General features: G+C 48.2%; 1 protein-coding gene across 1 annotated transcript in view; it reads left to right on the top strand.

Annotated features, from left to right (window-relative positions):
* Positions 1-17,723, top strand: part of LOC144728614 (SCO-spondin-like) — a 186,020-nt gene that overhangs the window by 101,273 nt on the left and 67,024 nt on the right. The window contains exons 75-81 of the mRNA XM_078608203.1: positions 2,192-2,398; positions 4,997-5,170; positions 8,108-8,332; positions 9,294-9,384; positions 11,196-11,413; positions 12,543-12,692; positions 15,311-15,474. Coding sequence (XP_078464329.1) covers positions 2,192-2,398; positions 4,997-5,170; positions 8,108-8,332; positions 9,294-9,384; positions 11,196-11,413; positions 12,543-12,692; positions 15,311-15,474 — 1,229 coding nt within the window. The remainder of the gene's footprint in view (positions 1-2,191; positions 2,399-4,996; positions 5,171-8,107; positions 8,333-9,293; positions 9,385-11,195; positions 11,414-12,542; positions 12,693-15,310; positions 15,475-17,723) is intronic.

Raw genomic sequence — 17,723 nt, 5'->3', positions numbered from 1 at the left:
CCCCTGGCTGTAAAAAGGACACTAGTACCACCTCAATGCTCACTTGAGCAGCAAATCACTTTTGACTTGACCATCAGTATACTTAACTGTATAAAGAGTGCATTCATAAAGTTATCGCGTTATTTCAACCACGACATATCCCAAACCCGCTGCCAGCACTGTACACCCCAGGGCTGTGTTTTGAGCCGATTTGTTCATTCGAGCGAAGAGTTTGCACGCACGCACAGACCGATAAATCATGATGAGCACGGTAAAACATATTTTTTTTTTCACGGGAGGCCCAAAGACCGCTAATGAAGTGTGTCTCGTACTCACAAACACGGAACGAGTGCAAGCTCGGTGGTAATGAGCAAAGGCAGCGTTCAGAATAGCAGTAACCAGCAGAGAAAGTGGTGGTTGCGTCGGTGGTGATGTAATTCGAACGAAGTTTTTGCTTGGACGTTGTCTGTCTCATCGCCCGGAGCATGTGATGCCAGTGCTTTATCAGTGAGTTGTACTTTTTTTTCACAAAGCTACCGGATGTTTGCGAAGCCTGCATTTCTACCCAGCGGTGTCATGAGTAAGAGTTAAACGTCTTGCCTGTAGCATCTGAACACAGCTTGATTTCTCGTGCTCCTTTAAGACACCGACAAGAGGACGGAATGTCCCACTGCCAGGCCACGAGAATTGATCCTTGGATGGAAATGCGGAGATAAAACCCATTTATTTTCTCGCCCTCTATAAAATTACCACCGCTTTAACTGAAGTGTTAAACTTTTAAATGCGAGTTCTTTGAACTTCCAATGTTTTTTCCCTATCCACACAGTAGGCTTCGAATATATTCAAGATCAACAAGTAGAGTTGTCTCCTTGCTCCAAGTAAGCAATGAGCAGGACTCGTCCATTTGAGGGCCCAGCTAGCGGTGTAGACCAAACTCTCCCCATGCTCTTCCATCCACGTGGTGTTCACCAGGTGGTGTTCATTTTCTCAGCCGAGCAGTTAACCGTGCAGCCGGATGGCGCAGTGGCCGGAGCGCATAGCTCGCAATCGAATTCTCGAGTCAATTCAGCCCGTCATCCCTCCTTCAACAATAAGATGAGAACCACTATGTTGTAAATCGACAACGGCGGTGCAGCCCTTTGTCACAATCAACTGCTGATTAAAGGCCTGTCTCTCCACGCCCTGTTGGTCACGCGGTTTGATTGACCATGCTTCACCAGATTGGTCAGTGTGGGTTGGCGAAGGGGTGGAGGGATCGTAGCGGTTAGCGTGCTGCGCTACGAACCTGGCTACCCGAGTTCGATGCCCGCTAACGGCCAACACCAGTGACGAATATCTGAATTGGTCATCCTCTAGGTCGACTCAGCCTCAATTGAGTACCTGGAGTGGTGCGTAAACATCGCCACTGCGGAAACAAAGGCGGTTGGGCGTGGTGCTGTCCATCCACCCCCTCGTGTACCTTGCCCGGCCTTCATAGGTGCACCTCGCTAACAGCAGTTGCCACAACAGTCCATTCAGGCTGTATGGTGGTTCTTTGTCTTTGGCGGGGAATCAATGTAACCAATGCACCACCGCGACACCATTCAACAGTGGTAACCCCAAGTACATCGCCACCTCTTTAAATGCATTACATTTTTGCTGCCATTACGCTCGTTTACCCAGGCAAGCCTCACCGAGTCTCCAATACTTTTTCACGAGGGTCCTGCCAAATTTCCGCCATGGGGGCGAGGGGGGAGGGGTGGGGGGGGGCACCGTTGCTCTGTTGTAATCCCCACATTGAGTGTTGGCCTCTTCAGCAAGGCCAAGGGCTTAAAATGACTTTTACACTTACTTTAACATTTTATCTACAAAATTAAACCTTGCCATATTTACAACATGTTACCCTATTTGTATTTTTGTATTTTAGGATTGTATATTACAGTTAGTTTACATTTTATATGGTATACTTATTAAATTTTTTACATACTTTAGCCCCTGAGTATTACTTAGACTTTGTAATTTTAGTATAGTTAGACTGTACACCACTTATTTACGTTTTTAAGATTCCTAACATGTTGAATGTATGCACCTTCCTGCCATAGTAAATTCCTTGTTCGTGAAAACTTTCACGGCGAATAAAAAACCCTTTCTGATTCTGATTCGCGGGTCACGTGTTCGCATCGGATTCCTCCGCTAATCAAAAAAAAAATAATCATTCCGATTCCGATTGCAGTGGACGGCGTCTGGTGCGAGTGGTCCCCGTGGACGCCGTGCTCCCGCACGTGCGGCTCCGAGACGGCGTCGCGCTACCGCACGTGCGCGTGCCCCCCGCCGCGGGACGGGGGCGCGCCCTGCGCCGGGGCTCAGCGCGGGCACGAGCACAGGGACGTGGGCGTGCAGCTGGAGGCGAAGCCGTGCAACCTCTTCCCCTTCTGCCCCAGTGCGTAGGCAGCCTGTCGCGCCCTCTTCCTGTGACTTTTGTGCGGAGGGGCGGTGGGGGGGGCGAGAGCACTGTCAGTGTGCAGGGACTCGTCTGCTTACGAACAAGTCGTCGTAGATCAGCAGCTAAGCGGGCCTGAGCCTAGATCATGCTGGGATGGGTGACCGCAGTGCATAACAGGTTGTTATAGGCTGCTGCGGGGGAGGAACGCTGTGGGCAGCAGAGAGCGGCGCTGCAAAATCCATTGTTATACTTCACTATACTCCAACGTCAATACTTGCCACCTTCACCAACTCACACTGACCAACACAGAAAGATTGTCAAAATACCCTCAAAGCACACACAGCATGGGGAAGGATTCATTTAGCAGTGCAAAGGCAAGAAGGTCTATAACAGATATACATATCTTCTTGGTTTTTTCGGTAAAGTCACGTAGAAGGGAAATAATAAAATAATAAAAATAAAACATGATAAAATAATTCTCACGACGTTTCGGCCACAACGCAAGCAGCCGTCCTCAGGTGAAGAACAGGTCTGTCAGGTCGGCTGCTTGCGTTGTGGCCGAAACGTCGTGAGAATAATTTTATTATGTTTTATTTTTATTATTTTACTACTTCCCTTCTACGTGACTTTACCGAAAGAACCAAGAAGATGAATCCCTGCAGTCACGAAAGCTTTAAATCGAAAAATTCCAGAGGTCTGTTCGTAAGTCGATTTGTTCGGTTCGTGAGTCCATCTTTTTACTCCTGTCGATTCTAAAGACGTTGTACGGCATCGACACTAAACACGGGGAATGGATTTAAAAGTTGTATAATCTTCTGCAGGTGTAGATGCCACTGGTTCTTCATGTTCCGTAGATGTAGATGCCACTGCTTCTTCACGTCCTTCAGATGTAGATGCCACTGGTTCTTCATGTTCTGCAGATGTAGATGCCACTGGTTCTTCACGTTCTGCAGATGTAGATGCCACTGGTTCTTAATGTTCTGCAGATTTAGATGCCACTGGTTCTTCACGTTCTGCAGATTTAGATGCCACTGGTTCTTCATGTTCTTCAGAGATGCCACTGGTTCTTCGTGTTCTGCAGATTTAGATGTCACTAGTTCTTCACGCTATGTAGATGTAGATGCCACTGATTCTTCATGTTCTGCAGATATAAATGCTACTGGTTCTTCTAGTTTGGCAGATGTAGATGCCGCTGGTTCTTCCTGTTCTGCACATGCAGATGCCACTAGTTTTCGATGTTCTGCAGATGTAGATGCTACTGGTTCTTCATTTTCTGCAGATGTAGATGCCGCTGGTTCTTCCTGTTCTGCACATGCAGATGCCACTAGTTTTCGATGTTCTGCAGATGTAGATGCTACTGGTTCTTCATTTTCTGCAGATGTAGATGCCACTGGTTCTTCATGTTCAGCACATGCAGATGCCACTGGTTTTCAATGTTCCGCAGATGTAGATGCCACAGGTTTTTCACATCCTGTAGATGTAGATGCCACTGGTTCTTCATGTTCTGCAGATTTAGATGCCACTGGTTCTTCACGTTCTACAGATGTAGATGCCACTGGTTCTTCATGTTCTGCAGATTTAGATGCCACTGGTTCTTCGTGTTCTGCAGATTTAGATGTCACTAGTTCTTCACGCTATGTAGATGTAGATGCCACTGATTCTTCATGTTCTGCAGATATAGATGCTACTGGTTCTTCTAGTTTGGCAGATGTAGATGCCGCTGGTTCTTCACGTTCTGTATGACTCTCGGTCCAGACAGGCGACTGGACATATGGACGGATTTGTTCGTATCTCTGAAAGTTCGTAAGTCGAATGTTCGTAAGTAGAGGAGTCCCTGTACCTACAAAGGCACATTTTGCATGTGTGTATGTTGAACTTCTTTTAACACCGTTCGTAGCCAACCGTGTTAATCTGATGGGGGGGGGGGAGGACAAGTGAACATGTTTTAAGACGTATGAACTTCCTGAGCATCTTGAGATAATTTTCCATGTTTAAACACTGCTATTTCGTGCGTGAATTATTTAAAAATATACCCAAACAAAACATAACAATACAATGAAAGTTGGATTTCATCATCGTTGTCGTCAGCCTGAGTAAAACTTCTGCAAGATGAAGACCTCCCCAAGCCATCACCATCTCTCACAATCCTACGATGTAAACAATTCACCTAAAATGACGATCCGCGTTCAGAGTAGAGTACCCGATGCGGTGTGTAAACATCAGCACTGGGGAGACGAAAGTGGTGTGGGGTACCCCCCACCCACTCGTGCGCCGTGCCGACCTTCACGGATGCTTGCTGACAACAGCGGCACCTCAGTTCAGTTCATTTATCAGATATAGCCCTGTGAGCCATGCGGCTCTTGACTCGAGTGCAACCGCAACAAACAAACACACGAACAAAGAACATCTCAAAGTGACTACGCGCAACAGAAAAATCCAGGGGAAAAAAACAAACCCAGCAAAGTCTTCCAGAAAAAAACCACCGCGCGTCAACGCTGCGTGCCAAAGATCCCAAGTGGGATGCAAGTCAAACGATAACAACCGTAAGACAAGTCCGTTAAAGGCTACATGGATCTGTGTGTCTTTGTGTTTCAGCGGATGGCGGGTGGGGCTTTTGGTCGTCGTGGTCGGCGTGCGACGCCTGTGCCGGAGGCGCCGCCGTCAGGACGAGGGAGTGCAACAGCCCAACCCCGCGCTTCGGCGGCGCCGAGTGCGAAGGGAACTCCACCGTGAGCCGTCCGTGCCAGGGGGACACCAGCTCGTGTCCTGGTGGGTGTGTCGGGATGACTGCAGCGGCCGTCGTTGTGCGAGCGCTCTGTGGGACCAAAAAAACGGTTGCAAAGTGGGTTAGCGCACCGCTCGTCGGTAACCAGCGACCTGCCTTGCATTGCCAGCCATGCCTCTCATTAGTGGCCAGTGATTTCTGAATCGGTGCTGGGTCCTCCCATAGGTCGACTCTGCCTTGAATGAGTATCTGGTTGTGATATGTACATACCAGCACTGGGGAGACACGAGGGCATTGTGTGGCCTGAACCGGACATGGTGGTGGCCACAAACCAGCATTGTGCCAGCCTCTATAATTGCTTTCGAACAGCACGTGTCCCAACAGCCCACGTGAACAATGCAAGGGATGTTTGTGTGTATGCGACAGGAGTGATGTAGTGATTTGTGTGCACTGCGCTAGCTTCGATCTCGCTGATATGAAAAACACATCTTGGCCAAAACATCAGTGGGGAAAATTGCCCTCCCCCTGGCCATGCTCGCTGGAAATTGATTACCTGGTACAAAGTGTCCCAGGAGTAGCACTCTGAAGACAAGGGTGGCCAGGCCTGGTCGCTGGCAGTAACCATGTCAGCTTTAATTGGTCCAGAGTGTAGGCGATACAATGGGGGGTGGGGCATTGTCTTTGTGTTCTGATGGCTTATTGATTAACGTTTTAATTAAGACCTAGTAACTACAATGACACTCGTCATCACTCGTTGCCTACACACTCGATCAGTCGTGGGTGCCGTTTTAAAACCGACTTGGCATGTTGCTATTGTCTACGTTGACAGAAAAGAAACGGACAGAGGTCTTCCTGAACTATAATGTTTACACCAACACACGTCCCCCCCCCCCACATTACATGGCTGATCGATCGCTGGCTTGGGAACCTGGTCGCTCGTGTAGCGAGGTCAGGCCCTGGCGGCCGCCGCCTACCGGGCAGCAGTGCTGTCGATAACAGCGAGGGACGTGTTCGCCGAGATTGATTCTTGCGCGGGTGACGTTCGGCACAATAACAATTTGCATTAACGGTGCAGTTCATGATTTCGGGTAAAGAATGCACTAATTAGCCAATCTACGGCGGCATGAAAAACATTTAAGAGTGGGTGCGACAACTGCAATGGCGTTCGTTACAATATTGTTACATTTCCACAGCACGTTAGAAAGTGAGTCTGCATCCCTCCCATTACTGTAAACATTTAATCTACTTTGCAATGCTCTGGCCTTTCAGAGAAAAGAGTCACATTCGGGAACTTATTTTCCAAATTTGGCATATGCCAACAAATCAATTAGTTCCAATCCAGGTTCAGGACTCATTCAGGTTATGAAGACGTTGAGGCTCAATAACGTTTTGGCACCTAAACAGTGCCTATCCTGTGGCTTTAACGGCTGCCACCACAGGAATGTGGAATTTCCACCACCATCTGAGACCCACCAACAGGCACAAGCACCCCCTCGCGCTTAACTCCATCCAAGTCAATTGACCGATTGACTGATCGATACATTTATTCCGTTTTCAGTGTTTTTTTCGGTGCAGTCACGAAAGTTTTACGTCAAAATTTACATTTATTCCGTTAAAGAGTTGCCCCCCTCAGTGGCAATTTGGAATTTCCACCGCTGGCTTTTCAACACGCGAGGAGAGTCACTCGACCGTGTGACTGATTACACTGGTCAACAAAAAAAACCATGTTTTTCTGGCCTGGACTTTTGCAGCTGTTTTAGACTAATTTCAGGGTGCTGATTCCAAATCTGATCTCAGATTTGCTCTATCACATCTCATTTTTATGCTATCGGCATACCCCATTTTCATTGATTTTACCCGAAATTAACTCTGTCACTTATGATTGCAAGTTGTTGCGAGTCAGTGACTGCTTTAGTGTTAAAATATGGTGCTGTATTTTTATGATAGTGTGTTTCTACTATCATTTTATGTAGATATCCACATTTATTTAATATTTTCTTCTGCAGTTTTTATTGAAAATGCAATATTTGATATCTCAAAAACCTGATGTGATCGACAAAAACTGATGCCAGATTTGGAATCAGCACCCCAAAATTACCGTTGGAATACCTTATGCCAGAAAAAGTGTGTTGACCAGTGTTATCGACTGACGGATCGATCGATTAACTTGACGGAGACTCCCCGAGGCGTCGGTGCCCGCGCTGCGCGGCTGCCCCTCGCCTCTCGTCGCTCAAGTGAACTACCTCGCCCGGGATGCGGGAGGTAGTAGGTTCGATCACGACCCTGGCGCCTGTATGTGCGGAGTTTGCGTGTTCTCCCTGTTGGATTTTTCTCCGGGTTTAGAAATGTGCGTTTAGAGTATTCGGTTGAATTTCGATTTAAAGCTTTCGTGACTGCAGGGATTCATATTCTTGGTTCTTTCGGTAAAGTCACGTAGATTATTTGACTTTATAATGTTTTACTTGTATTATTTCATTATTTCCCTTCTATGTGACTTTACCGAAAGAACCAAGAATAATTATTCGGTTGCTTTACATTTCCGCAAGATAAGCCACTTGGTCGAGCGACCATTTGTGGCCAGGTCGCTTTCTGAAACAGGAACTACGTAGCTCAGTGGGCTTTAACCGTTTCTAGATTTGAAGCTTCCGTGACTGCAAGGATTCATACTCTTAGGTTTTTTCGGTAAAGTCACGTAGGTAAAAAATTAAAATTAATAAAAGTAAAATAAAATAAAAATCACGACGTTTCAGAGGCAACACAAGCTTCCGTCTTCAGGTGGAACCGTCACAGCACGATAGCTGTATCAAGTAAGAGAGATACAGCAATCGTGCTGTGACGGTTCCACCTGAAGACGGAAGCTTGTGTTGCCTCCCAAACGTCGTGATTTTTATTTAATTTTTATAAATTTAAATTTTTTACCTACACAGTGACTTTACCGAAAAAAACCCTGGAATATTTAACCGTTCCGTTTGCTTGTCCAGACTGCCCCGAGGGCCAGGTGGTGCTGCCGTGCGGCAAGCCGTGCCCGCGGAGCTGCGAGGAGCTGCAGAGCGGCGTTCTGTGCGTGGAGCCGCCCTCCGAGTGCCGCCCCGCATGCGCGTGCCCCGGCGACCTCGTGCTGCACGACGGCGCCGTCTGCGTGCCGCCCTCGCGGTGCCCGTGCCGCTACCGCCCGCCCAGGCCGTCGCACTCGCACAAGCAGGACCGTGAGCGTTGGGTTCATTGCCGCCGTCACCGCTCGGTCCCCACTCCCCACCCACCCTTGCCGCCGGCTCGCACCCCACCCACCCAGAGACCGGTGTGTTGTCATTATCAGCAGCAGCAGCGGCAGCAGTTCTATGATCAATCCGCTGTTGGATGAAGGCCTCCCAGAGCCATCACCGGCTGTGATGTTACAATCTCTGGGGTGGCATTTCCTCCCTTGGCTGCCGCTTATTCGCTATTCTCGGCCACCGGCCGGGGTGTCCTGCCCAAGCCCACGTTTCCTATCAGTGTTTCACCCTGGGTGTGTGTTGTTCTCGAATCCACGCGTTGTGGTTAGACCCCGAACGAAATTAGCGTTTAACGGCAGCACCGCAAGTGGTGTGTTTTTGTTTCGTGGCGAGGTTTTTGCATTTTTGTTGAGTGCTTCCATAATGAAAGAGCATCTTCAAAGCACTTTGCAATGCAAATGGGACATTGCAAAGCACCTCGCTTCGTTTTAGAATCTTGTTAACCTTGAGTCAGGTGTGAATGCGTAGAATGGTCACGCGTGAGCAGAAAAGGCATCTTTTTTTTCGTGAAACGTTTGATGCAAAACATCCACACTCTGCGGTGATTCCTGTTTTATCGGTTTTGGGCAACAGTGGGTAGAAGGCACTTTCCACAAGCGCAAAAATGAGGCCCTGATCATTGAAACACGTGGCACAAATGCCGAGGTTAACATTCACTCGCGGATACACTCACACCGTCGATCCCCGAGCATAAAGCCACGGCAGTGCCGGTCATCCTGCGACTGGGAAGCCGGTGCCCGAGTTAAATATTTAAAACCGTCTACAGCATTATTACCGCTCGCTGGCACATCGTTTTTCTCACGCCCTTCGGTATTTTTCAGATCACTATCCGTTTAATCACGCACCCTCGCCTGTATAGGCGCGTGACGGTGACAAAGTTTTCTTCCCCGGGCAGATGGAGTCAATGCCAGCTCCGCCTCTGAGCTCCAGCCAGCGTGGATACTGGTGCATCCCGGGGAGACAGTCGCCATCCGTTGCAACAACTGGTAAGGGATGAAACGAGCGCAGGGGACATCAGCGCCCCTGCTTGCTGTACTTCTGGCGGCCTGGGTCGGGAACGGCAGAAGGACGAGGAGGGTGGGAGGAGGGGTTGTGGGAAGCAGGGGGTGGGGGGGGGTAGTAGAGGTGGGGTGGGGGGAGCAGATGATCGCACGTTTGGAGAGGCGGGGGGGGTGGGATGCGACAAGGGCAGACAGGGACACATGAAGGGTACTCGTCGCAGGTGGTGCGGTCTCATGCCGCTCATGCGCTCCCTTTGTTTTTTGACACCGCAGCAGGTTTGTACAAATCAGGTTGTAATTGGACAGCGTAGATGCAACGCACGGAAGGGTTGTTGTTTTTTAAGGTTATTCTGGAATTATTTTGTTTTCGTGCGCAGCGTGCTGCGTGTGATTTTCAGTTTTTCGTTGACGTGTTGTTATTTTTTTCCAACTGAGTGTTTCCACATTTACACGTGGCTCACTGCGGTGTTCTTGTTCACCTAGGGAAAGCGAAATTCGACAGAGCGTTTTATGTAATTTCTCGCTTTTTATTGGCCTAGAGCACGGGGAGGAAATTCGTTCTTTGAAACCAAACGATGCAAGTAAATGCGTTAGGGCTTTCAATTGCATAATCAAGATATCGCAAGAAACTGCTATTAATAAAAAAATGATTTAAAAGGTCACGTCTTAGAATTGCACACAGATGAGCTTGAGACAGAAATGAAGTGGCACATGTAGATTGTCACAAACGCGCACTTGCTAAATATTTAATTATGTTGCCATTGTCAGATAATTCGCGTATGATGTATTGATTTTTACATCAACCATTTTTTTTCAGATTTTCTCACACAACCCATAATTTGATTCCGTCAATATGTCCAGCCATACACATTACTCAATTGATTTATTTTTTGTTGTGGAGTGTTTTTCATAAACGTATTTTCACAAATTATATTTGGCCCAAATTTATCGCGCGTCTGGTGGCTCACGCCCGTATTCGACCACTTTGGAGGTAGGGTTAGGCGATAGTACATGTTTAATAATGTGTGTTCGACACCCAACCTGGTGTCCGCTACATGGCAGTACAGCCAGTACGGTCTGGCCGTATGAATATTTAAAAGTGTTATTCCTTTCAAGTGTCTGTTTTTTTTCTTTCTGAGCGATTGAGTTGCTCCCCACGTGCTATAGACTCTAAAAGAACGTGTTCAATTATCCCACTGCAGTGCCTTCCTGAATTAGTATTAATACTAAGGTGGCACTGTGTGTTTAATGATCTCAACTCACAATCAGATGTTTGTTTCAAATATCAGCCAGCGATCACGTTGTCTTCTTGGGGTCAATAAAATCATGACCACTCGATGGAGGTTAACAGCAGTCGCCAAATGCCGTGGGAATATGTAAATTCCACCGTTGTCAAATGAACACCACCTCTCCCTATCAGTGGTATTATCCTGCAGTACGAATGGTTACACGAAAGTTCGTTAATCGGCAGATCACATGTGGCGGGTACGTCGACATCTTCCAAGGTGTCTGGCGAGCGCGGAAGAGTAGGCCAAATATCTTCGAGAGGGCTTCTCTAGACCTCGCTCAAGTGGAGGCCGGTCTGCCAGCAGTGACTTAATAAAGACGTTCCAGGGCTGCACCTTTACCTTCTAAAACAACATTTTTCGTTTCCTCGATCGCTACGTTCCTCTGCCGTCGTTTTCACTTCTCCCGCGGGGTGCGCCCGTGCACCAGACCCGGGTAGGTTCCGTCACGCGCGCACGCGGTGCCCTCTGACCCCGTCGCGTTCTCCCGGTGTCCTCCCTTGGCGGCAGCACCTGCGAGAGCGGGCAGCTGTCGTGCACCGAGCTGGCGTGCCGCATCGACGGCGGCTGGGGCTCGTGGACGGGTTGGAGCGCGTGTCCTCGCTCCTGCGGGGACGGCGTGCAGCACCGCTACCGGCTGTGCGACAGCCCCGCCCCGCACGCCGGCGGCCGCGGCTGCGCCGGGCCTTCCCGGGAGGAGAAGGAGTGCCGCGCACGGAGCTGCGTCGGTAAGTTGCCGTTCACTTTCGGCGCGGCTCCCCGTTCCGGTGGGACGAGACGCGGGCGGCCAGCTGCCGCGTTATTCGCGCTCGCTCGAGGGTGACCCGGTCATTATGGTGGATTATCGCGTTGATTTTATTCCGCTGACCTTTTGAAGTGCGCGCGCGAGTGCGTTGACAAAATACGCACCCCCCGCCCCCTTTGGGAGCGGACAGGGTCTGGGTGACGCTTCGCTCAAGCATAGGAGAGATATGCCCAGATGGTGAAGTCCACTCCTCCCTGTCCTCTAGTGTAGCGCTTTAATCGAGGACTACGTCATCATGATGTGCGGCTATACTTCTCTTGAAGCGGAGCCTTAAGCCCCTTGCTCAGTGCATCCCTGTCACCGACTGCGATTTCTACAATGGAAAAAAAATAGCAAGTGCTTTGGTACCGCCCTGCACGCATTGTACGGCTCCCAGTGACCGTGACCCGTGGAGCTGCTGTTCATCCGCACAATGTAAGAGTTGGTAAGTGTTGCCAAGTGTCACGTGTAGTCAATACAAACTGACACTGACACGTGTAAAACGGCTGGGAATGCGTGCGCTTGGGGGAGAGCTCATCGAGCTGTGCTTTATTTTGACCGGTTAAACGAAAACACCGTGCGATGCAACTGGTATTGGCCAAACACCCCAACGCTGAAATAAACACTTGGAAGTTACTCAATTGGGGTTACACATAGCGGCAGCAACATCGCTCACTACTGCAAAAAAAAAAGGAACTTGGTAAGACCCTCCTGAAAAAGAAAAAAAGAGTCCATGGCTAATTACGGTGCCTTCTCCCTCCTCGATTTAAAGCTTTCGTGACTGCAGGTAAAGTCACGTAGAAGGGAAATAATAAAATAATAAAAATAAAACATAATAAAATAATTCTCACGACGTTTCGGCCACAACGCAAGCAGCCGTCCTCAGGTGAAGAACAGGTCTGTCGGGGAGAATTATTTTATAATGTTTTATTTTTATTATTTTATTATTTCCCTTCTACGTGACTTTACCGAAAGAACCACGAAGAAGATTCTCCCTCCTCGTCGCTGTCCGATCGACGTGCCCTGTCGTGCGCGCACTCACGTGGTTCTTCCGCGACGTCCCGTCGTTTCAGACTCGTGGCCCTGGTCAGAGTGGTCTCCCTGGGCCAACTGCAGCGTGGGGTGCGGCGGCGGGGAGCAGACCCGCCACCGGAGCTGCCTGCACCCCCCGTGCCCAGGCCTGGCAACGCACAGCAAGGCCTGCAACACCCACGTCTGCCAAGGTGGGGTGTGGGCTGCTCTCTCCATCGCTGCACACGAAGACAAACATTCCTCCGTGGAGCCTGAGCACCGATGAAGGCCGGCACGGCACACGGCAGGGTGGGCGGTCAGCACCATGCCCGTTGTCTCCCGAGCGGCTATGTTTACACACCGAGGCTGAGTTGACCTAGGGCAGCCCCAGGAACGGTTCCGATAATCGTCACTGGTGTTGGCCGTGAGTGGGATTTGAACTCGGGTCGCCTGGTGCGCTACCGTGCATTGCCAGGTGCAGGAGTAACACGAGAGGTAATATGAAGGTATTTACTTTGCAGGAAACGAGGCACACAGAGAAGCTGTATCGTTGTGTGCAAAGTCTCCGTATTGATATTGACCGCCTCTCTCTATAAATACATGCCCACGGTTTCCGTACAGCGTCTTGGAAGATGCGGTCAAATTTATCCGCTATGAAAAAAATTGACGCAGCGTTGTCATTGTATTGAGGTAGTGACTGACCGGGGTGGTAATTATCACTGTCGAAGGCTCTAGGCCAGTGGTGGAGATTCTTAGTTACTATGACGGGGACTAGTCGCCATAAAAAAACACCGATGACTTCTCACGAAGTGGAGCACCCCTCGCTACGCGGTGTTTACTTTAACCCGGTACTTGCCTAAGGTTGTTGTGTCTATTAGTCAGACCGTCCTACGAGCTGCGGAATAACTGGACCACACGGGCATGCATATGTGCAAGCGTACATTGCGTGACGGGCAGATGCTGTAATCCAGCACTCTAGAGGCAGGGTTAGTAGGTGGCACAAACGGCAAACATCAGTGGCGTATTATACTACTGGGCATGTGTGAAAAACAGCTGAATAGCTCATCGGATTACTCTAGAATAAATAAAGATTCAGATTCTGATGTGCAGAATTGATCCTGGAAGGCCTCCCATTCACCAACCCACACGAACAATAATGAATCGGCTATGGCCAATCAACTGCTGGATGAAGCCACCCCCCCCCCCCACCAATCTGCTTCCGTCTGGGGAGGTCTTCAACCCATTGAGCACCTACACAAATTTCGATTTAAAGCTTTCGTGACTGCAGGGATTCATCTTCTTGGTTCTTTCGGTAAAGTCACGTAGAAGGGAAATAATAAAATAATAAAAATAAAACATAATAAAATAATTCTCACGGCGTTTCGGCCACAACGCAAGCAGCCGTCCTCAGGTGAACGGCTGCTTGCGTTGTGGCCGAAACGTCGTGAGAATTATTTTATTATGTTTTATTTTTATTATTTTATTATTTCCCACCTACACAAAGTCGGCTTGGGGAGGCCCTTCATCTAATCGTGGACCGGCAAGAGGCTGTAACAAAATTAACTCGGGGAGAATGCACAGTTTCATTATATCAGCTAACGGCACGACACTGGCCTACTGCTCACAGCCTCATAAGCTCGTAAACGTGATGGCCATTGGTCAAAACGGCTACGCGGAGTTGCGCGTTAAGTTTTGTAAATTGTTGTTGGAATTAATGCTTCCCCCCCCCCCCCCCCCCCTTATCGAGAACCATCGCACATCGGCCCGTTTGGCAAACAAAAGCCACTCTCCATAATCGACCCGGCTCATACACACACACACACACACTTCATATTGAACTCTGCTGCACTGCAGCTATAGACAAAAACACACGCACATTGCATTTGTAGTGTGCCAATAGCTGGAGAGTAACTACTTGGTGTCCTGCCAGGCTGGTTGAAAGCCATAGTGGCGGTTAGCGTGGCCATGTCCTGGGCTTCCTTGGCCTTCGCTTTGTCCTGTGGACGTGACACAAACTGTAGTGATTGAATCCTGAATACCAGGCCTTGAAAAAACGCGGACCCAGAAATGTAATGTGACTCGGCTCGAATGTGGCGTTGCTTTAATTTTGTGTGCTATGGTTAAGGGAAGGTTTTTTTTATTGTATTTGTATTACGTCAGCACGAGTGTAAGGCACATTACAGACTTGAAGATGCTTTTTCATTTGCTGGAATAATTTCAAGCGGCATAGTTCACTGCCTGTGCTCTGTGAGTGACATAGAGAAATGCCAGATTTGTTTTAGATGTGAATGTGTGCAATTACAAGTTAATGATTTTTTCTTTTCACAGCCTCGGAAGTAGGTTCTGCCGAATACCAAACGTGTTGAAGGAATGTGAGGCACTGCTGTCTCTTGAGGCTCAGCGCTAAACAAATCTGATGGCACCAAGCCCCTTTGTTTAGTTTTTTGGCAGCTTTTCTCCCATAAACAAAATCTATTGCATTGCTTTCCCTGGATATTATCCAAGGCAGAAATCAAAACAATATATAAAGGCTTCTTGAAGTTTCTCCGATGTAAAATGGCAACTACACAGCAAAGAAATTACGCTCACGGTGCAGAAAAATCGGACAGCGCTTCATCACGTATCACAGCAAACATGCTGCGCAAGCTCATTTAGACTTCACGAAGCACACAAACCGTGGTACCGATGTCACGCTGATTGTCGGCCAGGCTACGTGACCTGTGTTTTAAGGAAAACAGACTAAAACAGCTAAACCGTGAAACACTTGTCCTCACCAAAAAACTCTCTCCCCATTCCTGACGGCCATTTTTTTTTGTCCTCGGGAGATCAGCCGGCTGTCCGGCCGACAAGCTGTTCCGGGAGTGCGTCCAGGACGAGGAATGTCCGTACACGTGCGCGCACGTGCGGGGCGAGGCGGAGTGCCGCGGAGAGACCTGCGAGGAGGGCTGCCACTGCCCCGTCGGCACCTGGCTCCACCAGGGCCGCTGTGTCCAGGTGGGGGACGCGTGCGTGTGTGCGAGCGAGCGAGCGAGAGAGATGAGACTGTGAGAGAGCGAGCGAGAGTGCGGGAGAGCTCCCCCTCGTCACGGACGCGTGATGTGTTGTGACAGGTTTGGGCAGTTGATCTCAAACAAGTGGCACTGAAACTTAGCAGCCGGGTCAACTCGCAGTATTTCGAATGCTGTCAAACATAGTGAAAGAACAATCGGAAAGGTCATCAAGGACGCAATTTAAGAAAGGATTAAAGTCAGGATGACTCACTGTTAGGGTCGCGCCACCTCTCTCTGTTTTTCCCAGGGTCGATCTATTTTTTGCACCTCAGAGAAGTAGCAACCCTACTCAATGTACGTGAGCATCGCAGCCAATTACCCAATGGACCACTCAGTTCCTCCAATGCCCTGCGGTAGCCTCAGAAGTGCCTCATTAATCATATTAAAAATTCCATTTGCTAAAACTTTATGAGAAAGTGTTTCCATGTTGCTGCTGCTCCATGTTTCTCGAATATGCTTGGTCCTCAATCCGCAGCTTTCTTTTTTTCTTTCCCTTCACTCGTCCTTATTATTTCCCTATTAAAACCAAAAACACACCTGTACAAAACGCACCTGTACAAAACGCACCTGTACAAAACGCACCTGTACAAAACACACCTGTACAAAACACACCTGTACAAAACGCACCTGTACAAAACGCACCTGTACAAAACGCACCTGTACAAAACGCACCTGTACAAAACGCACCTGTACAAAACACACCTGTACAAAACACACCTGTACAAAACACACATGTACAAAATGCACCTGTACAAAACGCACCTGTACAAAACGCACCTGTACAAAACGCACCTGTACAAAACACACCTGTACAAAACACACCTGTACAAAACGCACCTGTACAAAACGCACCTGTACAAAACGCACCTGTACAAAACACACCTGTACAAAACGCACCTGTACAAAACGCACCTGTACAAAACACACCTGTACAAAACGCACCTGTACAAAACACACCTGTACAAAATGCACCTGTACAAAACGCACCTGTACAAAACGCACCTGTACAAAACGCACCTGTACAAAACACACCTGTACAAAACACACCTGTACAAAACGCACCTGTACAAAACGCACCTGTACAAAACGCACCTGTACAAAACACACCTGTACAAAACGCACCTGTACAAAACGCACCTGTACAAAACACACCTGTACAAAACGCACCTGTACAAAACGCACCTGTACAAAACGCACCTGTACAAAACGCACCTGTACAAAACACACCTGTACAAAACGCACCTGTACAAAACACACCTGTACAAAACGCACCTGTACAAAACGCACCTGTACAAAACGCACCTGTACAAAACGCACCTGTACAGTTTTTTTTATAGGCGCCTCCTGCTCCCACATGTTTGCTCTGTCTTTTTCAATTCACATGTGTTTATGTCGCTGTTTTGCAAAAAAATATAGAACTTAGTTGCACCTACACTCGTTGGTTCTTTCGGTAAAGTCACGTAGGTATAAAATAAAATAGATCACAACGTTTCAGGCACAACACAAGCGTCCGTCATCAGGTGGGAAAGCATGGTCTGCTGCTGATGCAGACTGTTTTTAAAGGTTTGAAATGGGTGTAGCCCAAGGGTCATAAGGAAGTGGCTGGGTCTTGTGATGTTAATGTGAGAAATTAGCATGTAATTGGGTACGGAAGTGACTATGTTAATGTTATAGATTAGCATGATGTTAATACCTACGTGACTTTACCGAAAGGACCAAAGAGTATGGATTCCTGCAGTCACGAAAGCTTCAAATCAAGATTTACTTGCACCTGTACCTAACTTTTTCTTATTTTGCATTTGCTCTGTTTTCGATTTGCGCGTGTTTGGTTTACGGCCATTAAATACCTCGTGTGGCACTGTAGTCACACGCCACAGATCTCCCTTGTAAAATAGCCAAACAACTGGCTAAAAACGGTAAATATCTGTTTAACAAATTAATTAAATAATGAAAATTTCACAATTCAATTTTCAGAACGTTTCGATTGCAACACAAGCAATCATCATCAGGTGTGAAACCACAGCAAGAAACATTCCTTGCAAGAAAATGTTCTTGCTGTGGTTTCCTTGCAAGAACATTTTCTTGCTGTGGGTTTCACACCTGATGATGATTGCTTGTGTTGCAATCGAAACGTCGTGAGAATTTTTTGTTATTCTTTTGTAATTTCCCTTCTACGTGACTTTACCGAAAGAA

The sequence above is a fragment of the Lampetra planeri genome, chromosome 1, assembly GCF_965212315.1.
Source record: "Lampetra planeri chromosome 1, kcLamPlan1.2.h2, whole genome shotgun sequence".
Lineage (NCBI taxonomy): Eukaryota > Metazoa > Chordata > Hyperoartia > Petromyzontiformes > Petromyzontidae > Lampetra > Lampetra planeri.
Note: the sequence above shows the minus strand (reverse complement) of the source record. Positions and strands in the feature narration are given on the sequence as shown.